General features: G+C 40.9%; 1 protein-coding gene and 1 long non-coding RNA gene across 28 annotated transcripts in view; one reads left to right on the top strand and one right to left on the bottom strand.

Moving 5' to 3' along the window:
- Positions 1-23,712, top strand: part of LOC116226148 (uncharacterized) — a 213,213-nt gene that overhangs the window by 177,540 nt on the left and 11,961 nt on the right. For 21 of the 23 annotated variants that reach the window (XR_016465751.1, XR_004166253.2, XR_016465755.1 and 18 more), the window contains 5 exons: positions 16,706-16,853; positions 19,573-19,821; positions 21,870-22,049; positions 22,734-22,928; positions 23,285-23,403. This is a non-coding gene — a long non-coding RNA (uncharacterized LOC116226148). The remainder of the gene's footprint in view (positions 1-16,705; positions 16,854-19,572; positions 19,822-21,869; positions 22,050-22,733; positions 22,929-23,284; positions 23,404-23,712) is intronic. The other 2 variants (XR_016465760.1, XR_016465753.1) reach the window with 2 other exon arrangements.
- FBXW7 (F-box and WD repeat domain containing 7) overlaps positions 22,680-23,712 on the bottom strand; it is a 160,047-nt gene continuing 159,014 nt past the window's right edge. For all 5 annotated transcript variants that reach the window (XM_031588898.2, XM_090138531.1, XM_090138532.1 and 2 more), the window contains one exon: positions 22,680-23,058. In XM_031588898.2, coding sequence (XP_031444758.2) covers positions 22,790-23,058 — 269 coding nt within the window. In that variant the 3' untranslated portion in view covers positions 22,680-22,789. The remainder of the gene's footprint in view (positions 23,059-23,712) is intronic.

The following is a 23,712-nucleotide window of genomic DNA, read 5'->3' as shown; positions in this document are numbered from 1 at the left end:
GAAGGCTAATTGTCCCTTTGGTCCATTCTCCTGTCCTCACGTGCAAAAGGGAATCTCAGACCTGCGGGTAATCCCAGAAACACACTCACAGGGAGGTGTGATTTGTGTTTGATGCGCAAAGTGGTGACTCGCTGTAATCTTTCTTATATGTGCGCTCCAGAGGCCAAACCTCATTTTTGTTTGGCTTGTCCCCAAGTGCTATTGAATGGACTTATTGTGTGAAATAACCATGAGTGTCAATCTCCGGTATTTCACCTCAGAAATTAATAATACTTTTTTGAGACAGTCTCCCTCAACTGTCAAAGCTGTAATACTGCTGAGAGATGAGGCCTGGAGGGGGTTTGGGGAATGAGCTTCTCTGCATAGGTGCGATCGTGATGTCAGCCCAGACAAACCGAGCTAAATACACACTGGAATTTGCTGTCAATTTTAAATGTCCTTTCAGGAAAACAACTTACTACTTTCCAAGCAATTTTTTTTCACAATTTTTAATCCTGCGTGGCAAATCTACATCCATCTGAGTAATTTCTGCCTGCCAGAAACTTCCCTTCAGGACAAACAAGGCAAACTCACCCCTCTCCAGCACAGTCAACTTTTGTACTATTAGAATCAACCCAGATTTGACACCAGCTGATAGACTGTATGAGGTGCTGTACAGCTCTTAAGTACTTCTTGTTAAGCAGGAGGTAAGCGTGTTTTTGCTAGATTTAGTATAGAAGCATGGGCAGCACAAACCTATTTTTCTTAACGTTATTCAGGAAAATATTGAACATTAATGACCAGATGTATGTTGTTAAGACACTGTTCATTTATTAATTTGTTTTCTGTCACGTTTAAACGAGGCATCCTAATTAGATAGTTTGGTGTGTGCTGTGCCTAGCCAACTGTACTTCTAGGGGAAGGTCTATTATACCTGGTCCCATTAGTGCCTTAGTTTTACAGGAATACGCATATTTTGGACAAAATCTCTTCAGAACTATATGAAGAAGTCATTTGTTTCATCATCCTGGAACGCTTCTAAAGAACATCTGCATGTCTTTTAATTCCCTGCTCTGTCTTCATTTATCAGTGTCATTCCCTAGCACACTGTGTCACGGTTCTGGGGAGAACGTCTGCTAATGCAGTGAAAGCATTAACACCCACTAATCTTTTCTAAGTTGCTTTACTGCTTTTGATTCCTGAAATGTGATAAAATAAGTAAAATTGCAGGCTTTGCTGGCTTCTCTGGTACTGGCTAGTGTTATAATTTCCTTTATTTATAAACAAATGCAGGCCTTCATGTTCACATGCATACAATTGACAGTGTCAGCCTGAGCAGCTTTGCTGTTGCAGACTGTATTATGAGGGCTGCTCTGAAAGTAATGCTTCTGATTTTATTCGGTTCACCCACAACATCACAGGTAAATGTTGGTGGTATGGCAGTAGAGGCTGAACCTTCCCACCAATATTCTGTTACTTCTTGTTGCCATGTGTCAGATGGCAGCAGAGGAGCAGTCTGAAAAATGATGTCTGATGTGGAAGTGCGTATGAAGCAAAGGTGTGTCAGTGAATTCCTCCATGCAGAAAAAAAGGCACCCACTAACATTCATCAACACTTGCTGAACACTGATGTTGAGACCAAACAGCGGATGTGAGCACAGTGAGAAGTGGGTGGTGCATTTCAGCAGTGGTGACAGCAATGCTGGGTCACCTCCACTGGTGCAGATTTCAATGAGCCTGGTCATCAGAAGGGCATATGTGCTCTTGTTCATTGCTGGTGAAAATGCACAGCTAGTGGTGATGACTATGTTGAAGCATAGTGTTTCGTAGCTAAGAATTTGCTTTATTTGGTAAATAGTGTTATTGTGTGCTGTTGTTGTTTTCATGGAAATAAATAGAAGGCATTACGTTTGAAGTGAACTACATATATTGAACACCACCATTTAAATTGTTACTCCACCTTCTAATGGGTAGAACACCTTAATAAGCACTTTCTTCTTTTGCTCCTTGTCACTGCAACGCTAGTAGGTGTCAATGCATAAAATGCATTTTAATTTTAGGCCTCCTTTGTATTGTGGAATTGCAAGGGGTGCTGTGTCTTGTTCACAGCACAGTAGGTTGGGTGTCTTTGCATCAGGTGTTCCCATTAGCTGTTCAACAACTAAATTGTCCTTATACCTGAGAGACTGCTACTAATTTACAGCCTAAGGGCCAGCTTATGCCTCTTTCCTTCTTGCATCAGCTTTTTTCCTGTCTAGTGTTCGCCCTGCTGTAATTGCAGATAATATTTCAGTTGCCGCTCAAGCTGAACATCTCTGCTCCTCTGGCATTCCCTTTTAAGTTAGGCATGTCTGGACTGGTGTGGCAGCACTTGTCTGCCTGGTACCTGTTCACGTACCTTTCCACTATTCATGGAGATGTTATTACGGGCAGCTCTTGAAAAAAAGCCCTTATACAGTGGCATTAATACTTTTCCGTCTGCTTCAGATGCCTTGATTGATGCTTCTTAATATCACATTTGTCTCTTTCATAGCTGAATCGCACAGACCATACATTTTCCACCTTAGTAATTTCTTATTGATGAGCTTTGCGCTTTACTGCAGAACTTTCTTCAGTTAACTCCCAAGCACAGAACCACTATTTTATTTTTTGTGGTCCATGTAGAACTTATTTTACATTTCAATTGTTCTTGCCACCAAAAACATTCATTTCTTTTGTAGTGGTATTGCAATCTTCCTCAGTGTTGTCCATGACACTGCATGTCACTGACTGTCATTGGCCCACTTGTTTATGGCAGGGTTATTAATGAAAATGCTAAACTAGATTTAATCTTGAAAACTTTCAGTAGTTCAGTTCCCTGCCATCTGACATTCTTCCCCGCAGTACTTCAGTGCCGTATTTCCTTTACCATGCTGCCTACCCACAGTATATTGCTTTCTGAGTTAAAAAGTGGTTTCCACTGGAAATGCTTTACCTGAAGTCCAGCTACATGAGAATGACTGAGCATCTTTTGTCTTTGTCTAAAACACTGATTATCTTCCCATGTCAGCCCAGAGAACTCTTTGACTGGTATCCTATTCTGCCTTTATAATCATGTCACTCATGAACTTTTTTTTCCAAATTTACTCAGAATTCCCCAGTATTTGTGAGGTTGGACCAATAGGTCTGCACTCATTCATGTGGCTCTTCTATTCTTAATACAGACATTACATGTACTGTTTTGTAGTTAAATTGTATTGCTTCAAATTGTAGAGAGTATTGTAAAAAATACTTTCCACCAGATAATAAGTCTGTTATTTCTATGTATGTTATTTCTATTTCACTATTACAGAGCTGTGAGAATGAAAGGTATAGATTGGCTTTATTTTCTGGAGTGAAGTTCTAACTGTGGAGAGATGAGAACTTAGATGTGTGTCACACAGGTGAGAGATCCTAGGCTGATTTTTTTAATTTAGCTTTTAAAATGTATACATTGGTTTACTTTTCAATGACTGTTTATGAAAACATATTATCTTGGGATAAGAATGGAAACAAAATGAGTAATACACTGGTTTCCATTAGAAAAAAAATCAACTGTTGTCGTTATATTCAAGAAGGGGAAATGACTTCAGAGTCTCACTTCTCACCAGCTGAGTTGGTAATAGAAATTGAGAAGCACTGAAATAAATTTCTTAAAGGGCTGTTTTCATTTTGATAGAGCTGTTGTTTTGTTGCTTTCTAGCAGTTTTTGAGCAGTCATCAAGTATCTTGAAGGTGATGTGACGCAGCAGTGTGTGCTGTAATCTTTTATTAAGGTTGGGGGTATGATGACAAACTCTGCCAGCTCTGTATTCATTTGTAAATTGTGTTCAACTGAATGTAGCCCTAGGAACCTAATTTAATATCTTTGGAAAATACATTTCTTAAATTTATTTATTAAACTGATGAACTTCCCAGAAAAGCAGGATGTCATCTTCTGAACTGAAATTTGGACACAAAGAACCCAAAGTGATGGGAGGAGTTCTGTTTCACATTTGTTTGTATCACAGCACTTGTAACCTGGTGTCCCTAGTATTAGGTTGGAAACTGCTGTTACTGCACTGATCCAAAAAGGAGAATGTTTTTGGAGGTTTTTGGTAATGAGCTGAATCTACTTATAACATCAAGAAAGTTGTTGACAGATTGTCCCACTTTGTTGGCTGAACTTCCACTAACTGAAGGGTGTTCTTCAGTTTCGCTCCATCTTCCATTTTAGTTTTCAGTTTGCTGCATGTAAATTTTGTGGTCGATAAAAGGTACGTGGTCTGTTAAAAAGACAGTCTGACTCATTGCAGATGAACTGTACACATGAATAAGGTAAGCAAAATTCAGCCCATTTTGGTTCTTGTGCACTGCATAAACATTCTTGAGCTAGAGAATTTCCAGCTCTAAAAAGCATGGACTGCAGTGCATGGCAACTATGGAATGATACAAATTTCTAAAAGAAGCATATAGGTTTTGAATAGAAACACAATGGGGGAAAAAAAAAAAAGAAAAAAATTTATAATAACTTTTCAGCTTCCACTTTGCACTGATGGCAGATAACAAATAGTAACAGAATGTTCCTTGGCTTTGTTGCTACCACACAATGGAGAGCCCTATGCACATATTTAATATATTTTTAAATTAAAGAGGCAGTTTGATAAATGGCCAGCCTCGTATTGCAGTCACACATGATATCGACAGTGATACTATCATTTCTCTATCAATAGTGCAGGGTTTACATTCGCATCAGACGCTAATGTAAATGTCTTTACATTTTCCATTTGCTTAGATATAAAATGATTTGGTTAATGGATTCTTTATTGCACTATGCCTGGTGGCTGTGCAACTAATTTAATCTGGTACCGTATCTACCACTTGCTAAGGTAAGAAGATTGTATAGTGTAGAAAGGTGTAATTTAATCAATTTTTTTGAGACCTTGAAAAGCTGTTTTGCCTCTTACGGGGTTTCCAGTTCAGTTTAAATATTCACATGGCTTTGCAGTTAAAGTGTTGACAGGAACATATAGCTTCTCATCTATAGGAGTATTACATTTGAGGAGTAAAGAAGTAAAAAACAAAAACAAAACAAAACTATGTAAAAAAATTGTTTTTATTTGAAAGAGTTCTAGTTCTTCTAAGACAGCATCCAAATATTCATGCTTTAATTCCCCCACAAAGAAGTCCAGCTACTATGTTTCTTGGCTTAGGCCCATACTTCGTTTATGGATATGCATAAGTTATCTAATTACAAGCAAAATAGGGATGAATTGCCTATAGACCATGGGAAGTACAAGGAAGGGTTATCACTAAGTATCCCACGAATGTCCAGAACCACTGTACTCTAACAAGAATTTAATAGCCTAGATAGGCTTCATCTTGTGATGTTAGATTTCCCTTGCTTCTCTTAGTGCTGAAGAGCTAATGAAGGGGTTGCAGTTCCTTTAGGTTCTACACTATATTGTTACAAAAAGAAGCCTGAAGAAACTGAACAGTGTTGCATGTAGGCATGAACTTACCCTTCCAGGTTCTTTCTTCTTTTTAAGCGCTTTCTCGCAATAGTTACCAGTGCAGGGAAGGATTTTCTGCACAAATTATGTGCTATTAGGTAATAGATATCATGCAAAAGCAATTTGTAAGTCTTCTGTCTGAGATAATTTCTGCTTATTATTTATATTATCATCTTTTCATGAAACTTGTCCAAATTGCCTCTCTGTCTGCATAGCCTTCTAATGACAATATGGTGAGCTGACACTTTTCCCAAATCCCAGGTTCTTTGGCTGTACACCAGCTAACTGGCATCTGAAACTTCCATGTTTCTGACTTGTGACAGCTATCGGAGCAGCAATGCTTGCAGCTTATCTGTGCTTCAGTTCCTACGCACTCCTTTGCTATAGTGAAGTCTAACAGCATTGACTTACATGAAAGGAAATCCTGAAATTCCTGTTCTGTAGGAAAGATGGATAATGTAAATTTTCATTCCTTTATAAAGGAATAAATGTTCCCTAGCTATGGTCCAAAGGTTGGCACTTTTTCTGAAGTAGAAACATGAGAATTCCTGCCCAGCTATGCTCGGAAGTCCTTTAGATGACTTTTGGAAGTCCCATGCTGAGTCTTTGGCTGCAGTCGGAAAGGATCACAGGCGGAGAGCAGCTATTGCCAAGTTTTATGTGGTAAAAAGGAGAATAATATATTGATGAGTTAAATTTGAACTTTTGCTTCATTCTCCCATTTGTGATCATTATTATTGCCTCCATTGCTGAAATATTTCTCAGAGTTTGGCCTACGGCTACAACTATTCTGTTCCATCTGTTGCAGAGTTGCAAATTTAAACAGGCAGAAAAATACCAACTTAATCTCTGTATTACTACATCAGGCAAAAAAATGTATATATTAGTTTTTCTCTATCTACTCATCTCAGGTTATTTTGTGGTTCCTTCCTATAGTACATACATTCAGTGCTTAGGAAGAAGCAGAGAGGCAGGAGTTGTAGTGCAGAGTAGGCTATTGAGCCTGGTGATCCTTCATGTGTATCAAATAAACTTTCACTGATTTTACTAATACAGTGCTATAACCAATAGGAACTGCCTGAGTCCCTTTCTGTTCCTTTAGAATAAAGGTAGCATTGGTAGGACCTTGCAACAGTGGAGCATTATAGTGAAAACAATAGGTAGATAAGGCAGTAGCTGTTGTTTACTAAGCGAAACAGCAAAAAACAGCGAATGCCTCATGTTCTGTTTCCAGCTTAGCAACTGCAGTACTTTGGGTGTTGTGGCAGTGCAAATAAAATGTTAGCATCAGTTTCAGGGATGTTTTATATCATGCCTCTTCAGTGTGCAGAGTAAAAGCTGAAGGGACCACTTCCACCTCATTTCACTTCTTTGTGCCCTTCCTTTCTTTGCTGCCCTTACTAATCATGTTGCATTATCTTCCTGCAGCACCCTAAGTCTTCTTTACAATGTTATTCTTCATGTTCAAAAGCAAAAATTGTATGTGAATATACTGTAGTACTGTAGTTCTGGTTTTCCTTTTTTTTTTTTCTTTTTTATTTCTTTTTTATTTTTTCTTCCTCTTTCTTCCCAGTCTGCATTCCCACCCCTCCACAGGTACTGCTGACTGTTCCTTCCTGTTTCTCTCATCCGAACTCTCTTAGTATTGTTGCCTCCATGCATAGTGTCATGAATCTTGTGCATGCTCTTCAAATGCGCAGGTCTGCAGTGCAGAGTTATAATGTATCTGCTTCTGTACATAGAAATGATGGGGATGTTATCACCAGAGCTAAGAAAATTGTGTGTTTTCTGAAGAGAGAAAACACTTTGAAAATAGTCATTTGTAGAAGACGGATAGGCCCAGAGAATCATATGCAGCATTCTAAAATCTAGGATCTATCATAAAAGTAATGTAATATAGAGACTCAAGTTTATTTTTTTTAGTCTCCATTTCCAGGGCAGTTCAACTTTACCTGAAATATTGCTTCTAAGTGTTCATCTAACCTTTTCTAAGAAATTTCCTTGATAGAAATTAAGCAAGATCTCTAAGCGGCATATTTAATTCACAGTTAGTTTTCTTTTACCCCTGAGCACAGAGGACATTTTTAGTTCTTCCTCTTTGCAGCAATACTTCATGCATGTTACTTGCATGTTACCTTCTTTCTCAGTTTCTCTCTTCCCCAATTGGAGCACCTCTCATTCTTTGTATTAGCTCAAAAGTCCTGCTGGCTGGACATGTCTCCTTCTTGTCTCCTGTAAACTCTAATGCTGTGCACTCTGTAGATTTTATGAAATACGGAGTCCTGAACTGAACAAACTACTTACAGTAGGCTTTGATAGCACTTAGCACTGTAACGTTTTGGTTTTTATTTTTCTTCTTTTAGCTGTGTGACAGTGTTGATTGATGTTTGATTCCTGAGCCGTTTTAGTCCCCCAGGTCCTCTTCTGTCTCCCAGCCAGTGATTTTGCATCCAGTATTTGTGAAGATGATTGTTCTGACCTTCAGCCAGCTGACAAGATCTGAAGTATTACGCTTAGCGTTTGTCCTTACCAAGGCACATCCTATTTATTTCAGACTACTTCTCCATTTTCTTAGAATTCTCTGGAATTCTAATCCTGTTCTCCAGCACTTTTTGACCTTTCCAACTTGATGTGATCTGCAAACACAGCAAGAGCATTGCATCATCCAAGGCATTGATGAAATGGTTGCATTCTATGAGTCTCAGTAAAACAAGAAGCTAGGGATAGCTATCTTTGAAATACAGTTTTTCAGCTGGAGGTGGCTTTACTTTACTCATATTCCCCTTGATTCTTTACAAAAATATTGCCTAAGGTAGGTTAGGGCATCATCAGTAGGTTTTCTAATAATGTTTGGATTGATGTTGTTTGTGATGACTGTTACAAATCACCTTGCTATCCAGTCCATGCCTGTAGATTAAATCATTGTTATTCCCAACCTTGCCAATTATAGATAGGTGCACTGAAATCTGATTCTCTCTGTTCTTTCTTCTCTGTATAACTGCCTCTCTGTCTTTAGGTAACACTTTGTCTTCTTCTATAAATTCTTGAAGACACTTCTCTCTCACAAGGTTGTTGCCATTACTTATAGCTGGCTGACCCTTTTTACTTATGCTTGCTTGTAATTATTGGATTGTACGTGTCAGATAGCATAGAACAATTTTTCAACCTTTCAGTTAATGTGTTATTTTTAATTATTATTACTGCCCTCCTGCTACCTAACAAAGCTCTTCTTTGATAGTTTTTAAGATGAAGGATGTTGTCCTTTTCAGCTGTTTGTGATGTACTTTTACTATTTTATTCCAGAGATCTGAAAACAGGTTCTGACCTAGCCTCAGTGCCTCAGTATCTTTGGCTGTCAGGAGATGTGATCTCCACTCAGAATAAGCCAAGAGCATTTAAACTGTCTTAAAGTAAATCATCCTAACTGTGCCCCAGGCCACATTTAGGAGGTGAAGCCATCTTTGCTTTTTGCCCTTTAAGGCAAGCTCAGCAGATATCTAGCTCATCTGGGAAATGAGCTCACCAAGTTTACATGAAATATTCTTTGACTTAACTTTTTTTTTCCTTCGAATGCAGTGCTTCTTTAACGTTTAGAAAGTGATGTGTTTTCCTTCCCTTTACCACATATTAAGAGGTAAAAACCTTGCCCCTCAGTTAGGTCAAGAGTATCACTCTAGAATTTGAAGTATGGTTATGTTGAGTGAGGCTAAAGTAATGCCCTTCATTTTTCTAGACTCAGTTTTTCTCTCTAACCACTCTCCCTCTGAAGCTATATAGAGACTAGGGAGATCAGGGCATATAATCTTGAATTTTGCACAGACAAAACCAATGTTACGTGAATTTTTATGTTTCTTCTACATAAAACAAGGCCAAGTTCTCTGGAATCTATTTCATTATGTGTTTAATAAATCTGGATAAAGAATGGATTTGTGTCTCAGTGAACAATGCCAGGAAATCACGGTTGAGCTGATGATGCTGAGGTTGGCATTACCTTTTCATGCTTCTGCTCTTCCAGCTGCAAAATGGGGATAATGATAGTAGTATTTTCTTTACAGCACTTGGAGGTGTTTGACTGAGAACTTCTGGCTCTATTCTGTAAGGGGCACTTCCTTACTTCCCAGAAACCTTCTCAGACTTCCATTAGGAGAAAAAAAAAAGAAAAGACATTCAGCTTTTTGTACAGCTACTTGGAGACCTCAGTGTCACTAGACCTATGACTTCTCTTCCAAGAAGGAGTCGCAAGAGGTGATCTGGTCCTTTTGCAGCCCTCGGTATTGCCAGATAAACTAGAGAAGGTCATGATTTTTGACTCCCAGCAGAAAAACCAACAGCGTTGAAGTTATCAGAGAGTGAGTGTAACATGGATGTCATGGGCTTAGAAAGTGCACTTTGTGTGGGGCTGTCCTAGTAAAGCATGTATCTTGGACTCCCAGAAGAGAGCTAAGTGCTATTTAGAATGTATTTAAATTAATTAAGGGATTAAAGGAGGTTGGTACTTAGAACAGTGGAGAGCTGTTACTAATGGCATAGGATAGAGTTCAGAAAGGAACAGGTCTGACTACACCATTACGTAAGAAACAAAGAAAAAAGAAACCAAGTTTGCTTGGAGTGCAACAGTTCTGCATTTGTAGGGGAGGAAAATACAGAATCTGAGAAAGCTTGTTAGATTTTTTGCAGTATCTTGATTACCAGAGGGAAGATTTGCTAATTATCAACAGGGTTTTGTTGCTGTTTTTTTTGAACAACTGAGAATTGTAAATGAGGTTTCAGAAAAGTAGCTGTTACGTAATCTATAGCAGTGAAACATCCTGAGGTTTTTGTGCGACTCCCTTGGCATGGAGTCAAGTAGGGATAAAGAACTTATGTTTCTTAAAATGACTTTTTCAACATGCTGAACAGTTCTTGAGTCTCATGGGTACAGTCTAGCCCAGACTGACATTCAAGTCGCATCAAAGGCTGCTGTCCCAGTGGAAATGGGAATAAGCAGACAACTTCCATTAGAGGCCACTGTTGAGATTACTGCAGTGTGTCAGAAGTACTGTTTGCATTCCAGAGAGTTGCTACAACATGTCCCACTTTGCTGCATGGGGGGAAATAGTCAATATTGGCTTGTCGGGCAAAGGAAGCAGAAATGCATACTACAAGCGGGAAAAGCTTTAGACCAGCGTTGCTATCTCTTAGTATATCATCAGAGAGAGATTTCCTTGCTGACATCTAATCTTTAAAAGCTTGTGTGCTTCTGTTCTCAATGATTTACAGCTTTGCATGTTTTTTATCTTTTCAAATCAGAATTGTTATTCGGTTAGTTTTTCTGATGCACCTTTAAAAATAAGGTTTTTAAAGCTTCAGCTTTGTGCTTCGGGAAACCATCTCATTGCCTGTCAGATTTTACTATGAAACATCTTTATTCCTGTGGTCTGTTATTTCTTAATTTCTTCTTGCTCTTTAGATTTTTCTCTTTATTTGAACCCACAAAATTCCTGTCTTCACACCCTTCAAATATTTGTAGATCTTATGTAAAGCTTTTCTATCTTCTCTGTGTTTTAGGTCTCTCAGGGTCTTTGGGTGCCTGCCCTGTGAATTCTTGTTTGTTTTTCCCACATTAAGGTGATGGGCACCTAATGAACAGTCCTACTGTGATTCTCTCCTTGCACATCACAGTTCATCTGTCGCTTATGCCTTCACCTATTTAGCCTAATCTCTCATTTGGCAACGTATTGCCAAAGCCATTGGCAAATTTATTTTTCACCAACGCTGTTCACAGGCAATTTCTGAAAGCTTTTTGCCTTGCTCTAGTGCCAAAATGTAGGTTAGCTAAAATAAACCCTTAAAATAGATTAACGTAGATAAACAATTGAAATATTTATTAGGTACTGGAAAGCTTTTAGGCTAATGGTTGTGCATTCGGAGGCAGTTGTGAGAATGGGAAGACAGGAAGAGTACCTGGGTAATTTCTGTGCCCGTAGACAAGCTGCCATAGCCCTGGGCCGTTGGCATTTGGTATCTTCCAGCTGCTCCGCCTGTGCTGGAGGACCGACCTCCATGAAGGAGCTGCAGGGCTGATGTGAAGCTGCGGTTGCGTCTCGCTGCCTGCCTTTGCCAAGCGTTCTGAGGCGAGAGCAAGTGATCGGCTGCACTGCCTCCCTCAGCACTGCCGCTTGGGAGGTCGAGGCCGCGTGCCTCGCACAGCCCTTCCTAATCGTGCTGCTAACCTCAGCCGCGGTTCACCGTCCCTTTGCTCTTTCTGTACGAGGGTGAATGACCCGCAGATTCACTTATTTAGCCTCACCTACATCTCTCACAGTGTTGCCAAAGCTCCAGTGGAGTGTTGCGAAAGCTGCTTTGCCGTTCATGCTTCCTTTTTGACAGAGTTGTTACTGTGTTCCCAAGTCGCATCTTAGAGTGCACACACGTGGCTGTGTCATTCACAGATTGCACGTTGCTAGCCCAGCACACTAGATCTTCTCTTCAGATATTGTGGTATCTTTTGGACTGCTTTGTTATCATATGCGTTTTCAGCCCGGGAAATGGTGAAATTCTCCCACTTGCTGGGGCTGCAGATTGGTGATACAGCACTCTCCTCAACAGAAGGCAACGCTGACATTCATAGAAGCAATTCAGCTTTTATGCAGTAATAACTAAAAGAAAAAATATATGTAATATTTACTGGCATATTATCCTAATTTTAAGATTAATCTTCACAGAAAGATAAAATGAAGAGAAATGTGAAAGGAAAATGAAGTCATTAATGTACGCTTTGCTTCTAGCTTTCACTTCATTTGATTGTAAATTGTTTGCAGTAAAACTGAGAAATTAGTAGTTTGAATAAAGCCTTATAAATTTCTTTAGTATCAGATTTAATTGAGGAGGAATTGGGTCTCTAACCTTCGTGGAGTCTAACTGTAGCTGGATGCATTCCTAGGGGCTAATTATCCATTCCTCCGTATCATTTGCTTGAACTCTCAATTGCTCACTGCTCAGTGCACATTGGGTGGATGCCGGAAAATGTCTGAGAACATGTGAGATGGAAGTGTAGGCAGGAAGACACTCGTTACCAAACACTGATCTTGAAAGATGCTGCTTCCCACAGCGGGCCTCCAAACTGGAGTGGCTCTCAAAGACATCCACGGCTCTCTGAGGGCACTGCAAAAATGTAACCCTCATCTGGCGGAAAGAGAGACAAGGGTTGCACCGAGTAGGCCCTTTGCATTTTGTGGGAAGGACAGGTAGAAATAGCTATTTCTCCTGAAAGGGAAAAATACCATGTGAGTTTCACGGTCTGTTGTCTCTGTGCCTCTTATCTGGCTGCAGGAGAAGAATCTTAAAATGTAAGCAACGTGCATTTGGGCTCGATGCGAAGTATTGACACTGTCATTTTGTTGCTTTTATGACTGAGATGTGATTCCTTCCTTTTTATCACAGAGCTAAAAGAATGGTATGTCTTATGAAGCAGTCTCTTTTGTCTCACCTAAATTGCTTTTACCTAAATCACAGATTGAACAGAAAGAACAATTTTTAGGGACAATATTCTGAATTTTTAGAGAAGAGTTATGGAGAAAGAGGTCCTTTTATCTTCAGTACGGCCGTGGGGGGTGGCAGGAGATGGCTGCAGCCAGTCTGTGTGCCCGCTGGTATGGGAGGAGGGCCCTTCCCTCCTGCCAAAAGATGGAGCTCCAGCTGCGAGCATAAATGGCTGGTTCAGGTGTTAATTAAGAGAGCAGAAATTGTTTGGAGGGTCAAAGGTGAGGGGAACTCTTGTTTTCTTGTCAGAGCAGTTTTATTTGTCGTGTGCTGTCAGATATCTAAGTCGGATATCACAAGGGGAGGAATGTGTGAGGTCTCTAAGATCATGATGTGCTGGTAATAGACCCATGGGTTTTTCTTGTCTGATGCACTCCTTCTGTCTGTGGGAATGCTCCTGTTGCCTTCACTGCTGCTTTAGCTGCTGCTGTGTGCAACGTGGTGGCTGCCCAGGCTGTGCAGGGTGAAGCTGTCAGTGGGGGCAGCTCCTTCCCTCAGGAGTTCAGGACACAGTGTTGCTCACATGCTGTGCTTTTTGGGCTTTGAACCTCTGCCTAATTCTGACTTATTTTCCCTGATCCAGTGATTCGTCAGTGCTGAAAGGATAAGCAGCAACAGCAATGTATTGCTGGCTTTGTTCTAGCCATGGAGAAACATGGCAGTGGCTGTTCTACCTGTTTGTAAAACAGTGGAAACAAAAGCAAAATGCTTGAATAAAATGAATAGATGAGCAAAAATAAAAACAAAATGTATGGTAAGTCCTTCTTACCTTTCTTCATACAGTGTGTGAGTACAGTATGCATTGAGCTCACGCTGGATAGGGATGGGCATGCATTTGCAAGGAGAGGAGGTCACCTGCAATTGGTAATGCTGTTATTAGGCTGAAATGAAACAGGGAGATGAAAGCAGTGTGGATTTGGGTTTGAGCTTTTTTGGTTTGTTGCTGTTGTGGTGTGAGTGTTTGGTTGGTTTCACTGCCTTCCATCCTGCAAAGACCAGCATGTCCTATATGAGCCTTTGTTGCTTTGGACAGTTTGTGTCCCTCTTACCAATTGTTGATCTCTTTGGATTAAGTTATGCTGGCGTGACAGTATGCAGAAGCCAAACTGCAGAGAGGTGCTGCACATCCCTGGCTTTTTTCAGCAGGATATACAGCGTGTCACAGCTAAATTTCACCAGTAGGGTACCCAGTGTGTGGCCACATCCTACGTGGCTCTGGAGCTTTTATTGCCTACGCTGTCATTGTGTATTAAGAATTAGTGAGGAACGTGTGCTCGATTGCTTTAGACGTGCTTTGTGTACGATTGCTAACGTGCCCTGACAGACTGCGCTGCCCCAGCTGTGCTGCCGTGGTACCACCGGAAGGAAAATCCGGCACTGCTGTCGAGTTTGGAACATGGCTTCGTCTGCAGCCTCCAATCCTTATTTCTGCATGGCTTTATGAGACAAAGAGGCACTTGTTGGGATGATAGCTTCTGTATTTACCTTGGAGACTTTTTACCAAATAATCTTCCAAATTCTGCAGATACACAGAAAATCACATGTTTCCTAGTGAGGAATGCTTTCAAAAATACCTTTACACATTAGATTTCTGAAGGAGCAAGATAATACATGTTTTTGTTTTAATGAGAGCTAATACATTTTGCTTAACGAGGATTGAATTGGGCAATCCTTGTTGCTCAGTTGTTTGTGAAATTAGTGGTAAACCGGGCCATGCTCAGAGGGCCTGATCCCACTGCTGCTGGACCACGTGGATTGTCTGTGGGCTGTGGAGAGAGGAACATTAGCTCTTTAAGCTGAAGCAGATAAATGATTTTTTTTTTTTCCGGAGAGCTCTGCATTTGCTTCCCATCAGTCTTATCTATCTCCTGTGCACTTTAGATCTGTAGAGTGGTGTGAAAAAGACTCCAGTGTGCCAGCTCAGATGTTGGGTGAAAGCAGGAGGGAGAAGCTGGCTGTGACAGGTTTAATGAAGGAGAAGGGCTGGGAGTGGGGAAAGATGAGCAAGGGATAAAAATTTGAAAAATGGGACACGAATGGTAAAGCATGAAAAGAAAAGCACAGAGACAGGACAAAGGACGAAGCAAAACGCAGGGAAACTGAAGTGCAAGTGCCAAAGAAAAGAGAAAATGAGGGAACAAAGCAGAGGAAAACAGTTTGTTGCAAGATTTTGTTGGTTTGTTTTAAGTATGTAAAGCAAGAGGTGCTTAAAGATGTGAACATGTTTGTTTAGAAACGAATGCATACTTGAAACTTTTATAAAATACCTTTTAAAAATAAGTTGTAACGCTGACTTTTTGAACTACAGTTGGAGACCTGTGGGCTTAGTGGGGCTGAATCTCATTTAGACACACAAACAGATGGCTGCATTAGTGGTTGTCTCACACCTGGGGGCATTCCTCCATCTTACCGCTCCTCTGCCCCAGGTTCTTCCTGTTCTGCCTTTTGGTCAAATGTGAAGTGCAGGGAGGTCTGCTAGCTGCTGGTAACAGGTGAACCCAGGCAGATCAGTTATGTGCTCTTGAAATGTAATAGCAAATTGTGTGGGATGGAAGAACGGGCACCAGGAACATTGTGCTGCTGTGTTGGTCTGGATGAAACGGGATATCACAAGTGTGGCAGTAGTCAGCAGGATAGTGCAGAGGGTATCCACGTCATGCCCAAAGCATGTGCTAAGTGTGCATTGGTAACACCAGCAGATAAACATCAAGAAACTTTTCCACTGGGCACATTGCTGTGTATAACGTTTCTACAAATCTTGATTGTTTGGGAAAACGTGTACAGTGTATAATGGAAACACTGACTCCTGTAAGCTGAGAATTGACAGGAGGTGATGCCAAAGCAGACAGGTAGCATTAAACAGTCTGAGGGAAAAACTTTGGAGTCCTTCTAGTGTGCAGCTTTTGAGTTCTTCATTTTTCAGAACTATAACATGAACATTCAAAATCAGCAATTAAATGTAACAGGAAACCTAAAAGCAAATGGGGGTTTGAAAACAGGGAAACGTTCTACTCGGATCTTCTGTATATCATGGTAAAGGGAACATACTTTACGTTGCGTATGTGTCTGCAAAGCTGTGGTATTATTAGAAATTCATTTCAAACCAACAAGCTCAAAATAAAACTACCGTTTAGGAACACTGCTACTGCTCAGCTTACCACACTGAAATTTACAGCCAACTAATCTGAAAGCCTCAATTCCTTAGAAATCTTTGAGCCTCTTGAAGGTGTAAGCATCTTCCCACACTGTCAGATTTGAATATTTAATCTAGAGGCTGAACTGAGTCAAAACGCAGCTCCTTTGGCAATGGAAACTGCCTTTGAAGTTTTTGGATCTTCTACATTCCTTGTTTCCTGTTTTAAATTAAAAGAACAAAGCGTTCTCGGATAACACACCGCAAGCACCGTGTGAAACCTGCATCCCAGCTGGCTGGCGCGGTGAGCCAGGCGTTCCCCTGCCCATCAAACAACCTGCCCCAGGCATGAGAAGTTCGTGCAAGTCAGGGCTAACTTGGTTGGTTGTGTTCTCGACTACAGGCCAGCCAGAATGAGTGCTTCACAAAGAATGCTCATGCCTGTGCTTTGTTGATGAGGATGTTGAAATAGCCAGTTGTTGTAGAACTTGCATTGATGACTTTTTTTTTTGACAGAAGAAGCCCCTAATTCATTGCACCTGTCTTTCTCTGTTTTTCATAGGTCATTTCTGATGCAGCTTACACAGACCTTCCATGTTTGTTCCCTGTCTACAGACCACGAGCTCTCTCAGGTTCAAGGCAGCAAGACTCACGATCCTGCTTACAGAATGTGCCTGTTTTGCAGTCATAGAGGCACCCAGCCAGATGAGGTTTGTGGCATTGAAAGCTTTGTGTTTGAAAAATTAAGGAATCGAAATCAACTTGAAGCTTGTCTGATTGCACCAGGCCTAGAAGATTACTTTCAGTCTAGTCTCAAGGTGGAAATCTTTTCAGCAGTGCTGATGACAAATGTCTCTCTCTGGGCTAACGATGCATTCTCATCTTCATGGACTCCCTGGAAGCATTTAGTGTTAGACTGAGATCATGCCGTCCCTGCACAAAGCGTTGCAGAAAGTTCAGAGCTGACTTCTGCAGCACAGAGAGATGCAGAGGACAAATTACTCATTTTCTGTTACCAAAATCACTGCTGCTGTGTAGGGTTGCAACAAACCAGCTTGTGAACAGGGATCAGGTGGATGAAGGTGGATCTGAGCGAGGCAGAGGTGAGGACAAAGGAGGAGAGCTGGAGGATGCCTTTGGCCAAGGCCAAGTCTGCTTATCCTCTGTTGTCCTGTACAGTGTGTCATTTAAAAACACCACTGAATTCCTCTGTGCTGCCAGGATCTTGTGTGAAAAGCTCTGTGATTAATGAGTTCTGCCACCTCTGGTTGGTGGGAGATTGTGTCCTAGCCAGATGATGCTTAGTCATGATTTTGGAGGACTCTCCTGCCCTGCCTGGGCTAGAGCAGTGCAGTGTGTATGTGGGCATAAAGCCATTGGATTGTAGGCAGCTGCAGTCACAGAGTGCTGCAGTGTTTCACTCAGCAATGTGCACTGGTGGTAGCACAGTGCACCATTTCTTTTCTCTGAAGTACTTCTGGAGCTAGTGGGCCATTTGGCAAGCTGATCAGGGAGCCTGAAATGGCTGCTGGATTTTTGGGGACAGCTAGTTTGGTCAGACTGTTGCAGAAGGGACCTGAAACAGCTTTTCTGTTAGAACAGTTATTCACAAATCTGCAGTGATGATTAAAGAAACATATCACTGGAAAATGTTTGAATATATGCACATTTCAGAAGAAAAGTTGAACAACCTAATATATATCATATATTTATGGTGTATAGTCAAGCTTCATCAAATACTTAACATAGTCACACAACGTGTATGCCTTTGCACAGTATCAAGATGAAGGAGAAAGGCTTTAGGTAAAATACCAGGAGATGTAAAGATAATATTCCCGCTCGCATTGAGGATTCAGCGTTCAGCATAGTTGGATATTGCCCTTCAAGTAATTCCCAGTTGTTTGGTGAGACTGACTCAAGTCATTTTTCTCATGACTTTTAACAGTCTGGATCTTTAGCCTCTCTCTTTGCAGAATGTAATGATTTCCTTTTCTGAGTGATTCAGGTGCTGACTTCCCGGTAGAACATTTTGGCCAGACAGTGAGAGATGATATTTTAAACTGGATTCCATCAGCAGATCAGAACAAAGTCCCCAGAAAGCATGCTGAAAGACAGATGAAGGCATTTGCCCTTTTATCTTTGGCAAAACTTCCGTAGTGCTGGCTGGTGGATTCTGTTTTTCTGTTTCTGATGTTTGGATGAGATCTGGCTGCTTATCTGGAGCCACGAGTGCTGCAGGAGAGGGTTGTTGGAGGCCTGCTTGGTTGAGATCTGGGTTATGCCCTTGCCAGCCATTAGAGGTGTGAGCAGAAGCCCAGCGGTAGCACCACTCTGTTGGTCCCGAAGACCAAATGTCCACAGGGGTATATTTTAGAGGTGTTTAATCAGGAGCTGCTGCTCATACCCCAAAGGAATCCTGCACCGTGCTCTGCAGGGAGGCTCACAGAGCTCTGCTATAGGCTGGTGTAGATGCAGGTGTGAAACGTCAGGTTTTAGCTCCTGACCAAGTAAACGCATATGTGAGACCATGGGAACAGCATCTTACAGAAGGTGGCAGTGCTAGTTCTGACTTAATCACTGCTAGCTAAAATCAAGACCCAAAAAAGAATAATAGCTATTAAAAAAAACCCCATCTTTTAATGTTGTTGTCTTGGCTTCAGACACAGTAGAAAATGAGGAAGCTCTTTCTGGAGCTAAAGCAGAAATAAATAAAGGAATCAGTATTAAAACAAGAGAGGCTAAGGCTCCAGAAGCTCATGCAATTCTCTCTTTAGGATAGCTGCAGATATCATGATGCTATAATCCACAATGAATAGATTCAAGAAGTGCATGCATACTGAGAGCCTGAAGCAGTTCCAGTCTTAGACCGGTACTCACAAATACTTTTATTGGAAACAAATTAGCCACCCAAAAAATCAAATCGCGCCGAATGAAGACAGTATGGTTCCTCAGCAGTCTGAACTGGAGCATTTCCTGCTGAGCTAAAGCCTCCTTATGAAATGAACTCAATGTTATCATCAGTATGTCAACATAAAGAGGAAACAAATAAGGAAACCAGAAATAAGGAAACCGTAAGGAAAAACTGCTCAAATGCTTCCTTACAAATGACATATTTGCTACAGGCCCATTTTGGAAATGCTGTCACTTGAATAATTTAACAAATTGCTGCTTATTGAGTGACGTTGTTCATGTGCCTCGTAAGCAACATGAATGCCTATGAACCTCAGCCAACTGTGTGGCAAAACAGAAGACTTTACAGTGCTATCACAATTTGCTTCACAGTTTTTTTTATCACAGGGGAAAAGCCTTTTTAACTGCACTGTGCTGATTTTTGTATTTAATATGTGACATATTGACTTTGAAGGCAATACAGGGGTTTTTAATCTACATCTGGGATGACAGAAGCTCTAAATGTGGTTTGCTCAACAGGTTCAAGCTGGTCTGCATTGATTTGAACATAAGGTAGTGTTGGAACTGCTCTATTACCTGGAAGAACTCTGAATTCTGGTTAAGTACATGTTGATCCTGGTCATATTGGCTGCTTAAAGTGTACTTAAACACAGATTGAGCCTGTCTGGATGCTGTTCTTTCTCTTCAGTCATTTCTCTCTTCTGCCCTGATTGGTATTCCTGCCCTCCAGCGTAACGTTATTCAGAAACCTCTCATTCTCCTGTGCAGGTAAGCAACTGCCTTTGCTCTTTGAAAACATGTTGTTGCAATTTTTTACAAATTGTAGAAGAAAATTACACAATCTTAAAAGCTGTTGCTCAGTTCCCTGCAGTAACGTTTCCTATTTCCCCCTGCTTACTACCACGAGTAATTCAACCCAGGCTGATGCCCCATTCCCAGGTGGGGAGCCCTGCATCCTTGCTCAGCAGAGCAAAGTGCCCAGCTCAGGACCTGCACAGGGCCGAGCACTTCTCTCAGCCCAAAATGGGGATGCCTGAGCTGCTCCCTGAAGTTCTGGCTGTCCGTACACTGCCCTTCTAGCTGAGACGATGAGCTCTTTTGTTGTTTTTACATAAAAACTTGGATGATCATAGTTTTGCGTGTCAGGGCTTGCTGCAATTTTTTTTTTCTTAAACACCAAACTCACTGAACAGATATTTACAATCTGTGGCTGCTCAGTGATGCTGTATGGCTTTTTAATCTCTAGAGGCCAGATGGAAGTGTGCTCCTTCATCATTATTTGTTTTGCATAATGTGGGAATTGCAACTACATTTGAGTAAGCAGATAGACATTTGATGTATATTTTTCTCTTCCATGCATATACTGCCTTTTTTTTTTTTTTTTAAATGGCAGTTTTCTGTGGGGAAAGTAAATTGTATGTCCCAGACAGGAAAGATTTTGGTCCAGGAGATTTAAAAGAGAAAGGGACGCTCAGCTGGGAGGTTTCTGAGAGCTGATGACTTAGCACAGGTTCTGAAAGAACTGCTACTGGGCTGATCTTGAATGTTGTGGGGTTTGTGTCACTGTCCTTGTTTCAAGCACTCCTGCAATCCTCACTTTGACTTTAGTTGCATTTGTGGATGTATTTTCCACTGTTAAGACTGCAATCAATTGATTGAAATCCATAAATAATAACCAAGTTTCAATTTAAGATGCAGTAACAGGATGCTATTGGGATAAATTCTATGTACGTGAAAAGCTTTTTATAGCTCACTCCCCCCCAGAATCCAATCCTGGCCAGCCCCTGGCAATGGGAAGGCCCTGGCTTTACCACCAGCTTCTTGGAGGCCAATCCCACACTGCACCAGCAGCAGGGATGCTCACACAGCTGTCCATGGCAGTGCTGCACCACTGCCTGCTGTGGTGCTTGGGTAAGCTTTAGGGGTGACAGGCGATGTGGCATTAAAGTAAGTGCGAGAAACAGAAAAAGCAAGACAGACTAACATGAAAAAACACATTTTATTGCACTTAAGTTATAAGAAAATAAAATTTCTAAGTGAATCAAACCATAGACACAGTCCCTTTAAACGTTGTTTTCCTCCATCTTGTCAGGTTGTTACATAACTAAAATTAACCAACTGGAATCTGATTGTTTTAAATCAGACTATAAATAAAACAAAACAAAACAAAAGGAGGAGAAAAGATCGCCTAGGATACAGTGTTAAACCACTTTCACAGTTCAGCTTGAGTTGTGGCTCTTGGAGAATGAGGCAAACTGTTTGACTCTTTCATTTCTCATTTCGTTTGCATGTGACATCTTTACAAAAACCTAAGTTTTTGCTCTGTCAGTTCCTCCCAGCAATAACTGTAACAGTTGTTTTTTTTTTTCTCAAATACTGTAAAACACTAAGACTGACCAGCAACTTTATTTTCATTTTTGTATTTTATAATCTTTTTTAAAAATTTTGTCAGTTTTTTAAAATTTTTTTAATGTTCATTCCATTCACCACAGCCCTCACAAAGAAAAAATTTCCCCACAGAACAGGCTGCAATAGCTTTGTTCTAAGGAATGTGTTTTAATTTTTGCCCAGAAAAAAAGAAAATAAGCTTTGCACACACACTCAATTCTTTATTTGCAGGCAAACTTCACTCTTTAATTGTCTGAAACTCTTCCACTCTCAGCCTCTTAGAGGCACAGTTGGCTCAAGTTTCAGTGGCAAAAAGTCTTTTTCTGTAACCAAACTAGAGCAAATTTGGAATTCAGTCTGGGACTAAAACGTCACAGCAGAAAAAAAAAATAAAAAAAAATAATTTGCTTTTTCTTTCTTTCATTTAGCAGCATAAATAAGTTTGGCCACTGGGAATACAGTACAGGGGTGGGAAAACAATCCCGTAATTGAAGACCTACTTCTAGCACCAGCGTTGCGAATTAAATCCGTCAGAGGACTCTCAGAACCCAGGACAACTTGCCACCTCAGAGCAACTTATGCATTGAAGAGTGTAGATGGAAGCAACGGTAAGTAAATTAAACAGAGGCTAATACTGTGATTGACGTTGGCAATGGTTGGCAAAAAAAGGAAGAAAAGAAAAAAAAAAAAAAGAAAAAGCTCTGATAAAACTGCACAAAACAATTCACAGTACTATTTTAGCTTTTCCACACCAGGAATGGACTCTCTTTGTTTTGCAGTTGGTTTCACTGCAGACGCTCTCTGGTTTCTGAAGTCAGCCGGCAACCGCTCACGGAGGCTGGGAGGGACCCTGCTCAGGACGGGGCCGGGAGAGCGCCTTGCTGAGGGGCCAGGGGTACCAGCAGGCGTGCGTGTGCAGCTTCCTTAGGATCTCTGTAGTAAAATAACCTGGTAACAAGAACTGTAACTTTTTTTTTTTTTTTTAACCTCCAAATTGCTCATGGAAGCAGCTGGAGGAAAGTAAAGAAATAATTGCACCTGGTTTCATTTCAGAAGTTGTGTTTTTGCAAAGCTGCCCCGGTCGAAGGTGTTGCCATTTTATGTGACGAGACAGCAAATGCCTCTCTTGTCAGTTAGAGTTTGTTATCGTTGTCTTCTCCTTCGTAGTCTGTAGGTCTTTAGGATCTGTTGCCCCAAGCCAACATCCTGCACCACCAAGGACAAGGGATATTTTTTCCTTTTTCTTTTTTTTTCTTTTTTCTTCTTTTTTTTTTTTTTTTTTTTTTTTTCAGGGGGAGGGAAAGGAGAACATCGTCTACACGTTTGGATAAATTCATCTTTCTGGCCTTCACTTCATATCCACGTCAAAGTCCAACACCAGCAGCTTTGTTTCCTCAGTCCCGTTCCGGCTCCCAACGGCGCACACCAGCTTTGTGTTGGAAGCTCTGATCCGCCACACGACGCCTCCGCTTCCCCCGCTCTCCAATGTAACTAGATTTCGGATAAATTCACCCGTTTTCAAGTCCCAAAGTTTTACAGTCCCATCATCTGAGCTGGTAATTACAAAGTTCTTGTTGAATTGTAAACAGGTCACAGCACTCTGATGCTTGTTGGGACCTAGAAGAGCAAACCAGAACATTTTTGTTTCTAATGGGAAAGCAGTGACAGATAGCGCTGCATATAATGTAAATACCCATCCACTTGAGTACAGTTGTTTCTCTTAGATGTGTTATCCCTGTTTTTGTGCTTTAAAAGGTACAGAACCTTGCCTTCTGTTTTCAAAAAGCGAAATTTCCCCAATACTTCTTTGTTATAGTGATCTTGTTTTGTTGCATACGCACAGCAGGACAAGTGCATACTTGGATATTCATGAAAATGAACTTAGCCGTGCAGAATGAAGTGACCACGATGCATGCTTTTCTCCAAGTCCCTTTGAAGTGTTATTATGGGATTACTCTACCGGTAAGTACTGAGGGACATATAGAGACATATAAACTGTTAAAACAGCAGCCTGATTTTCCATGGAAGTTTAATTTTCTGCTGCAGCCAGCATTGCTGGATACGATATATGACTTTTTCTGAAGAGGGAACAAAATAACATGCTGGTGTGCGTGATGCGTCAGTGGCAACTGTAAAAATGGAAAACAAAATCTTTCTTCTTACTGAAAAAGTGAAAACATCTTCCACTCCTTTCTTTTGATTTATTGCAATAGACAGTGTGCTTTGCCTCCCAATCCAATTAATCAGTAGGCTCTGAAACATCCAAGTGAC

Source organism: Phasianus colchicus, chromosome 4 (genome assembly GCF_987193195.1).
Source record: "Phasianus colchicus chromosome 4, bPhaCol1.hap1.1, whole genome shotgun sequence".
NCBI classification, from domain to species: Eukaryota; Metazoa; Chordata; class Aves; order Galliformes; family Phasianidae; genus Phasianus; species Phasianus colchicus.
Note: the sequence above shows the minus strand (reverse complement) of the source record. Positions and strands in the feature narration are given on the sequence as shown.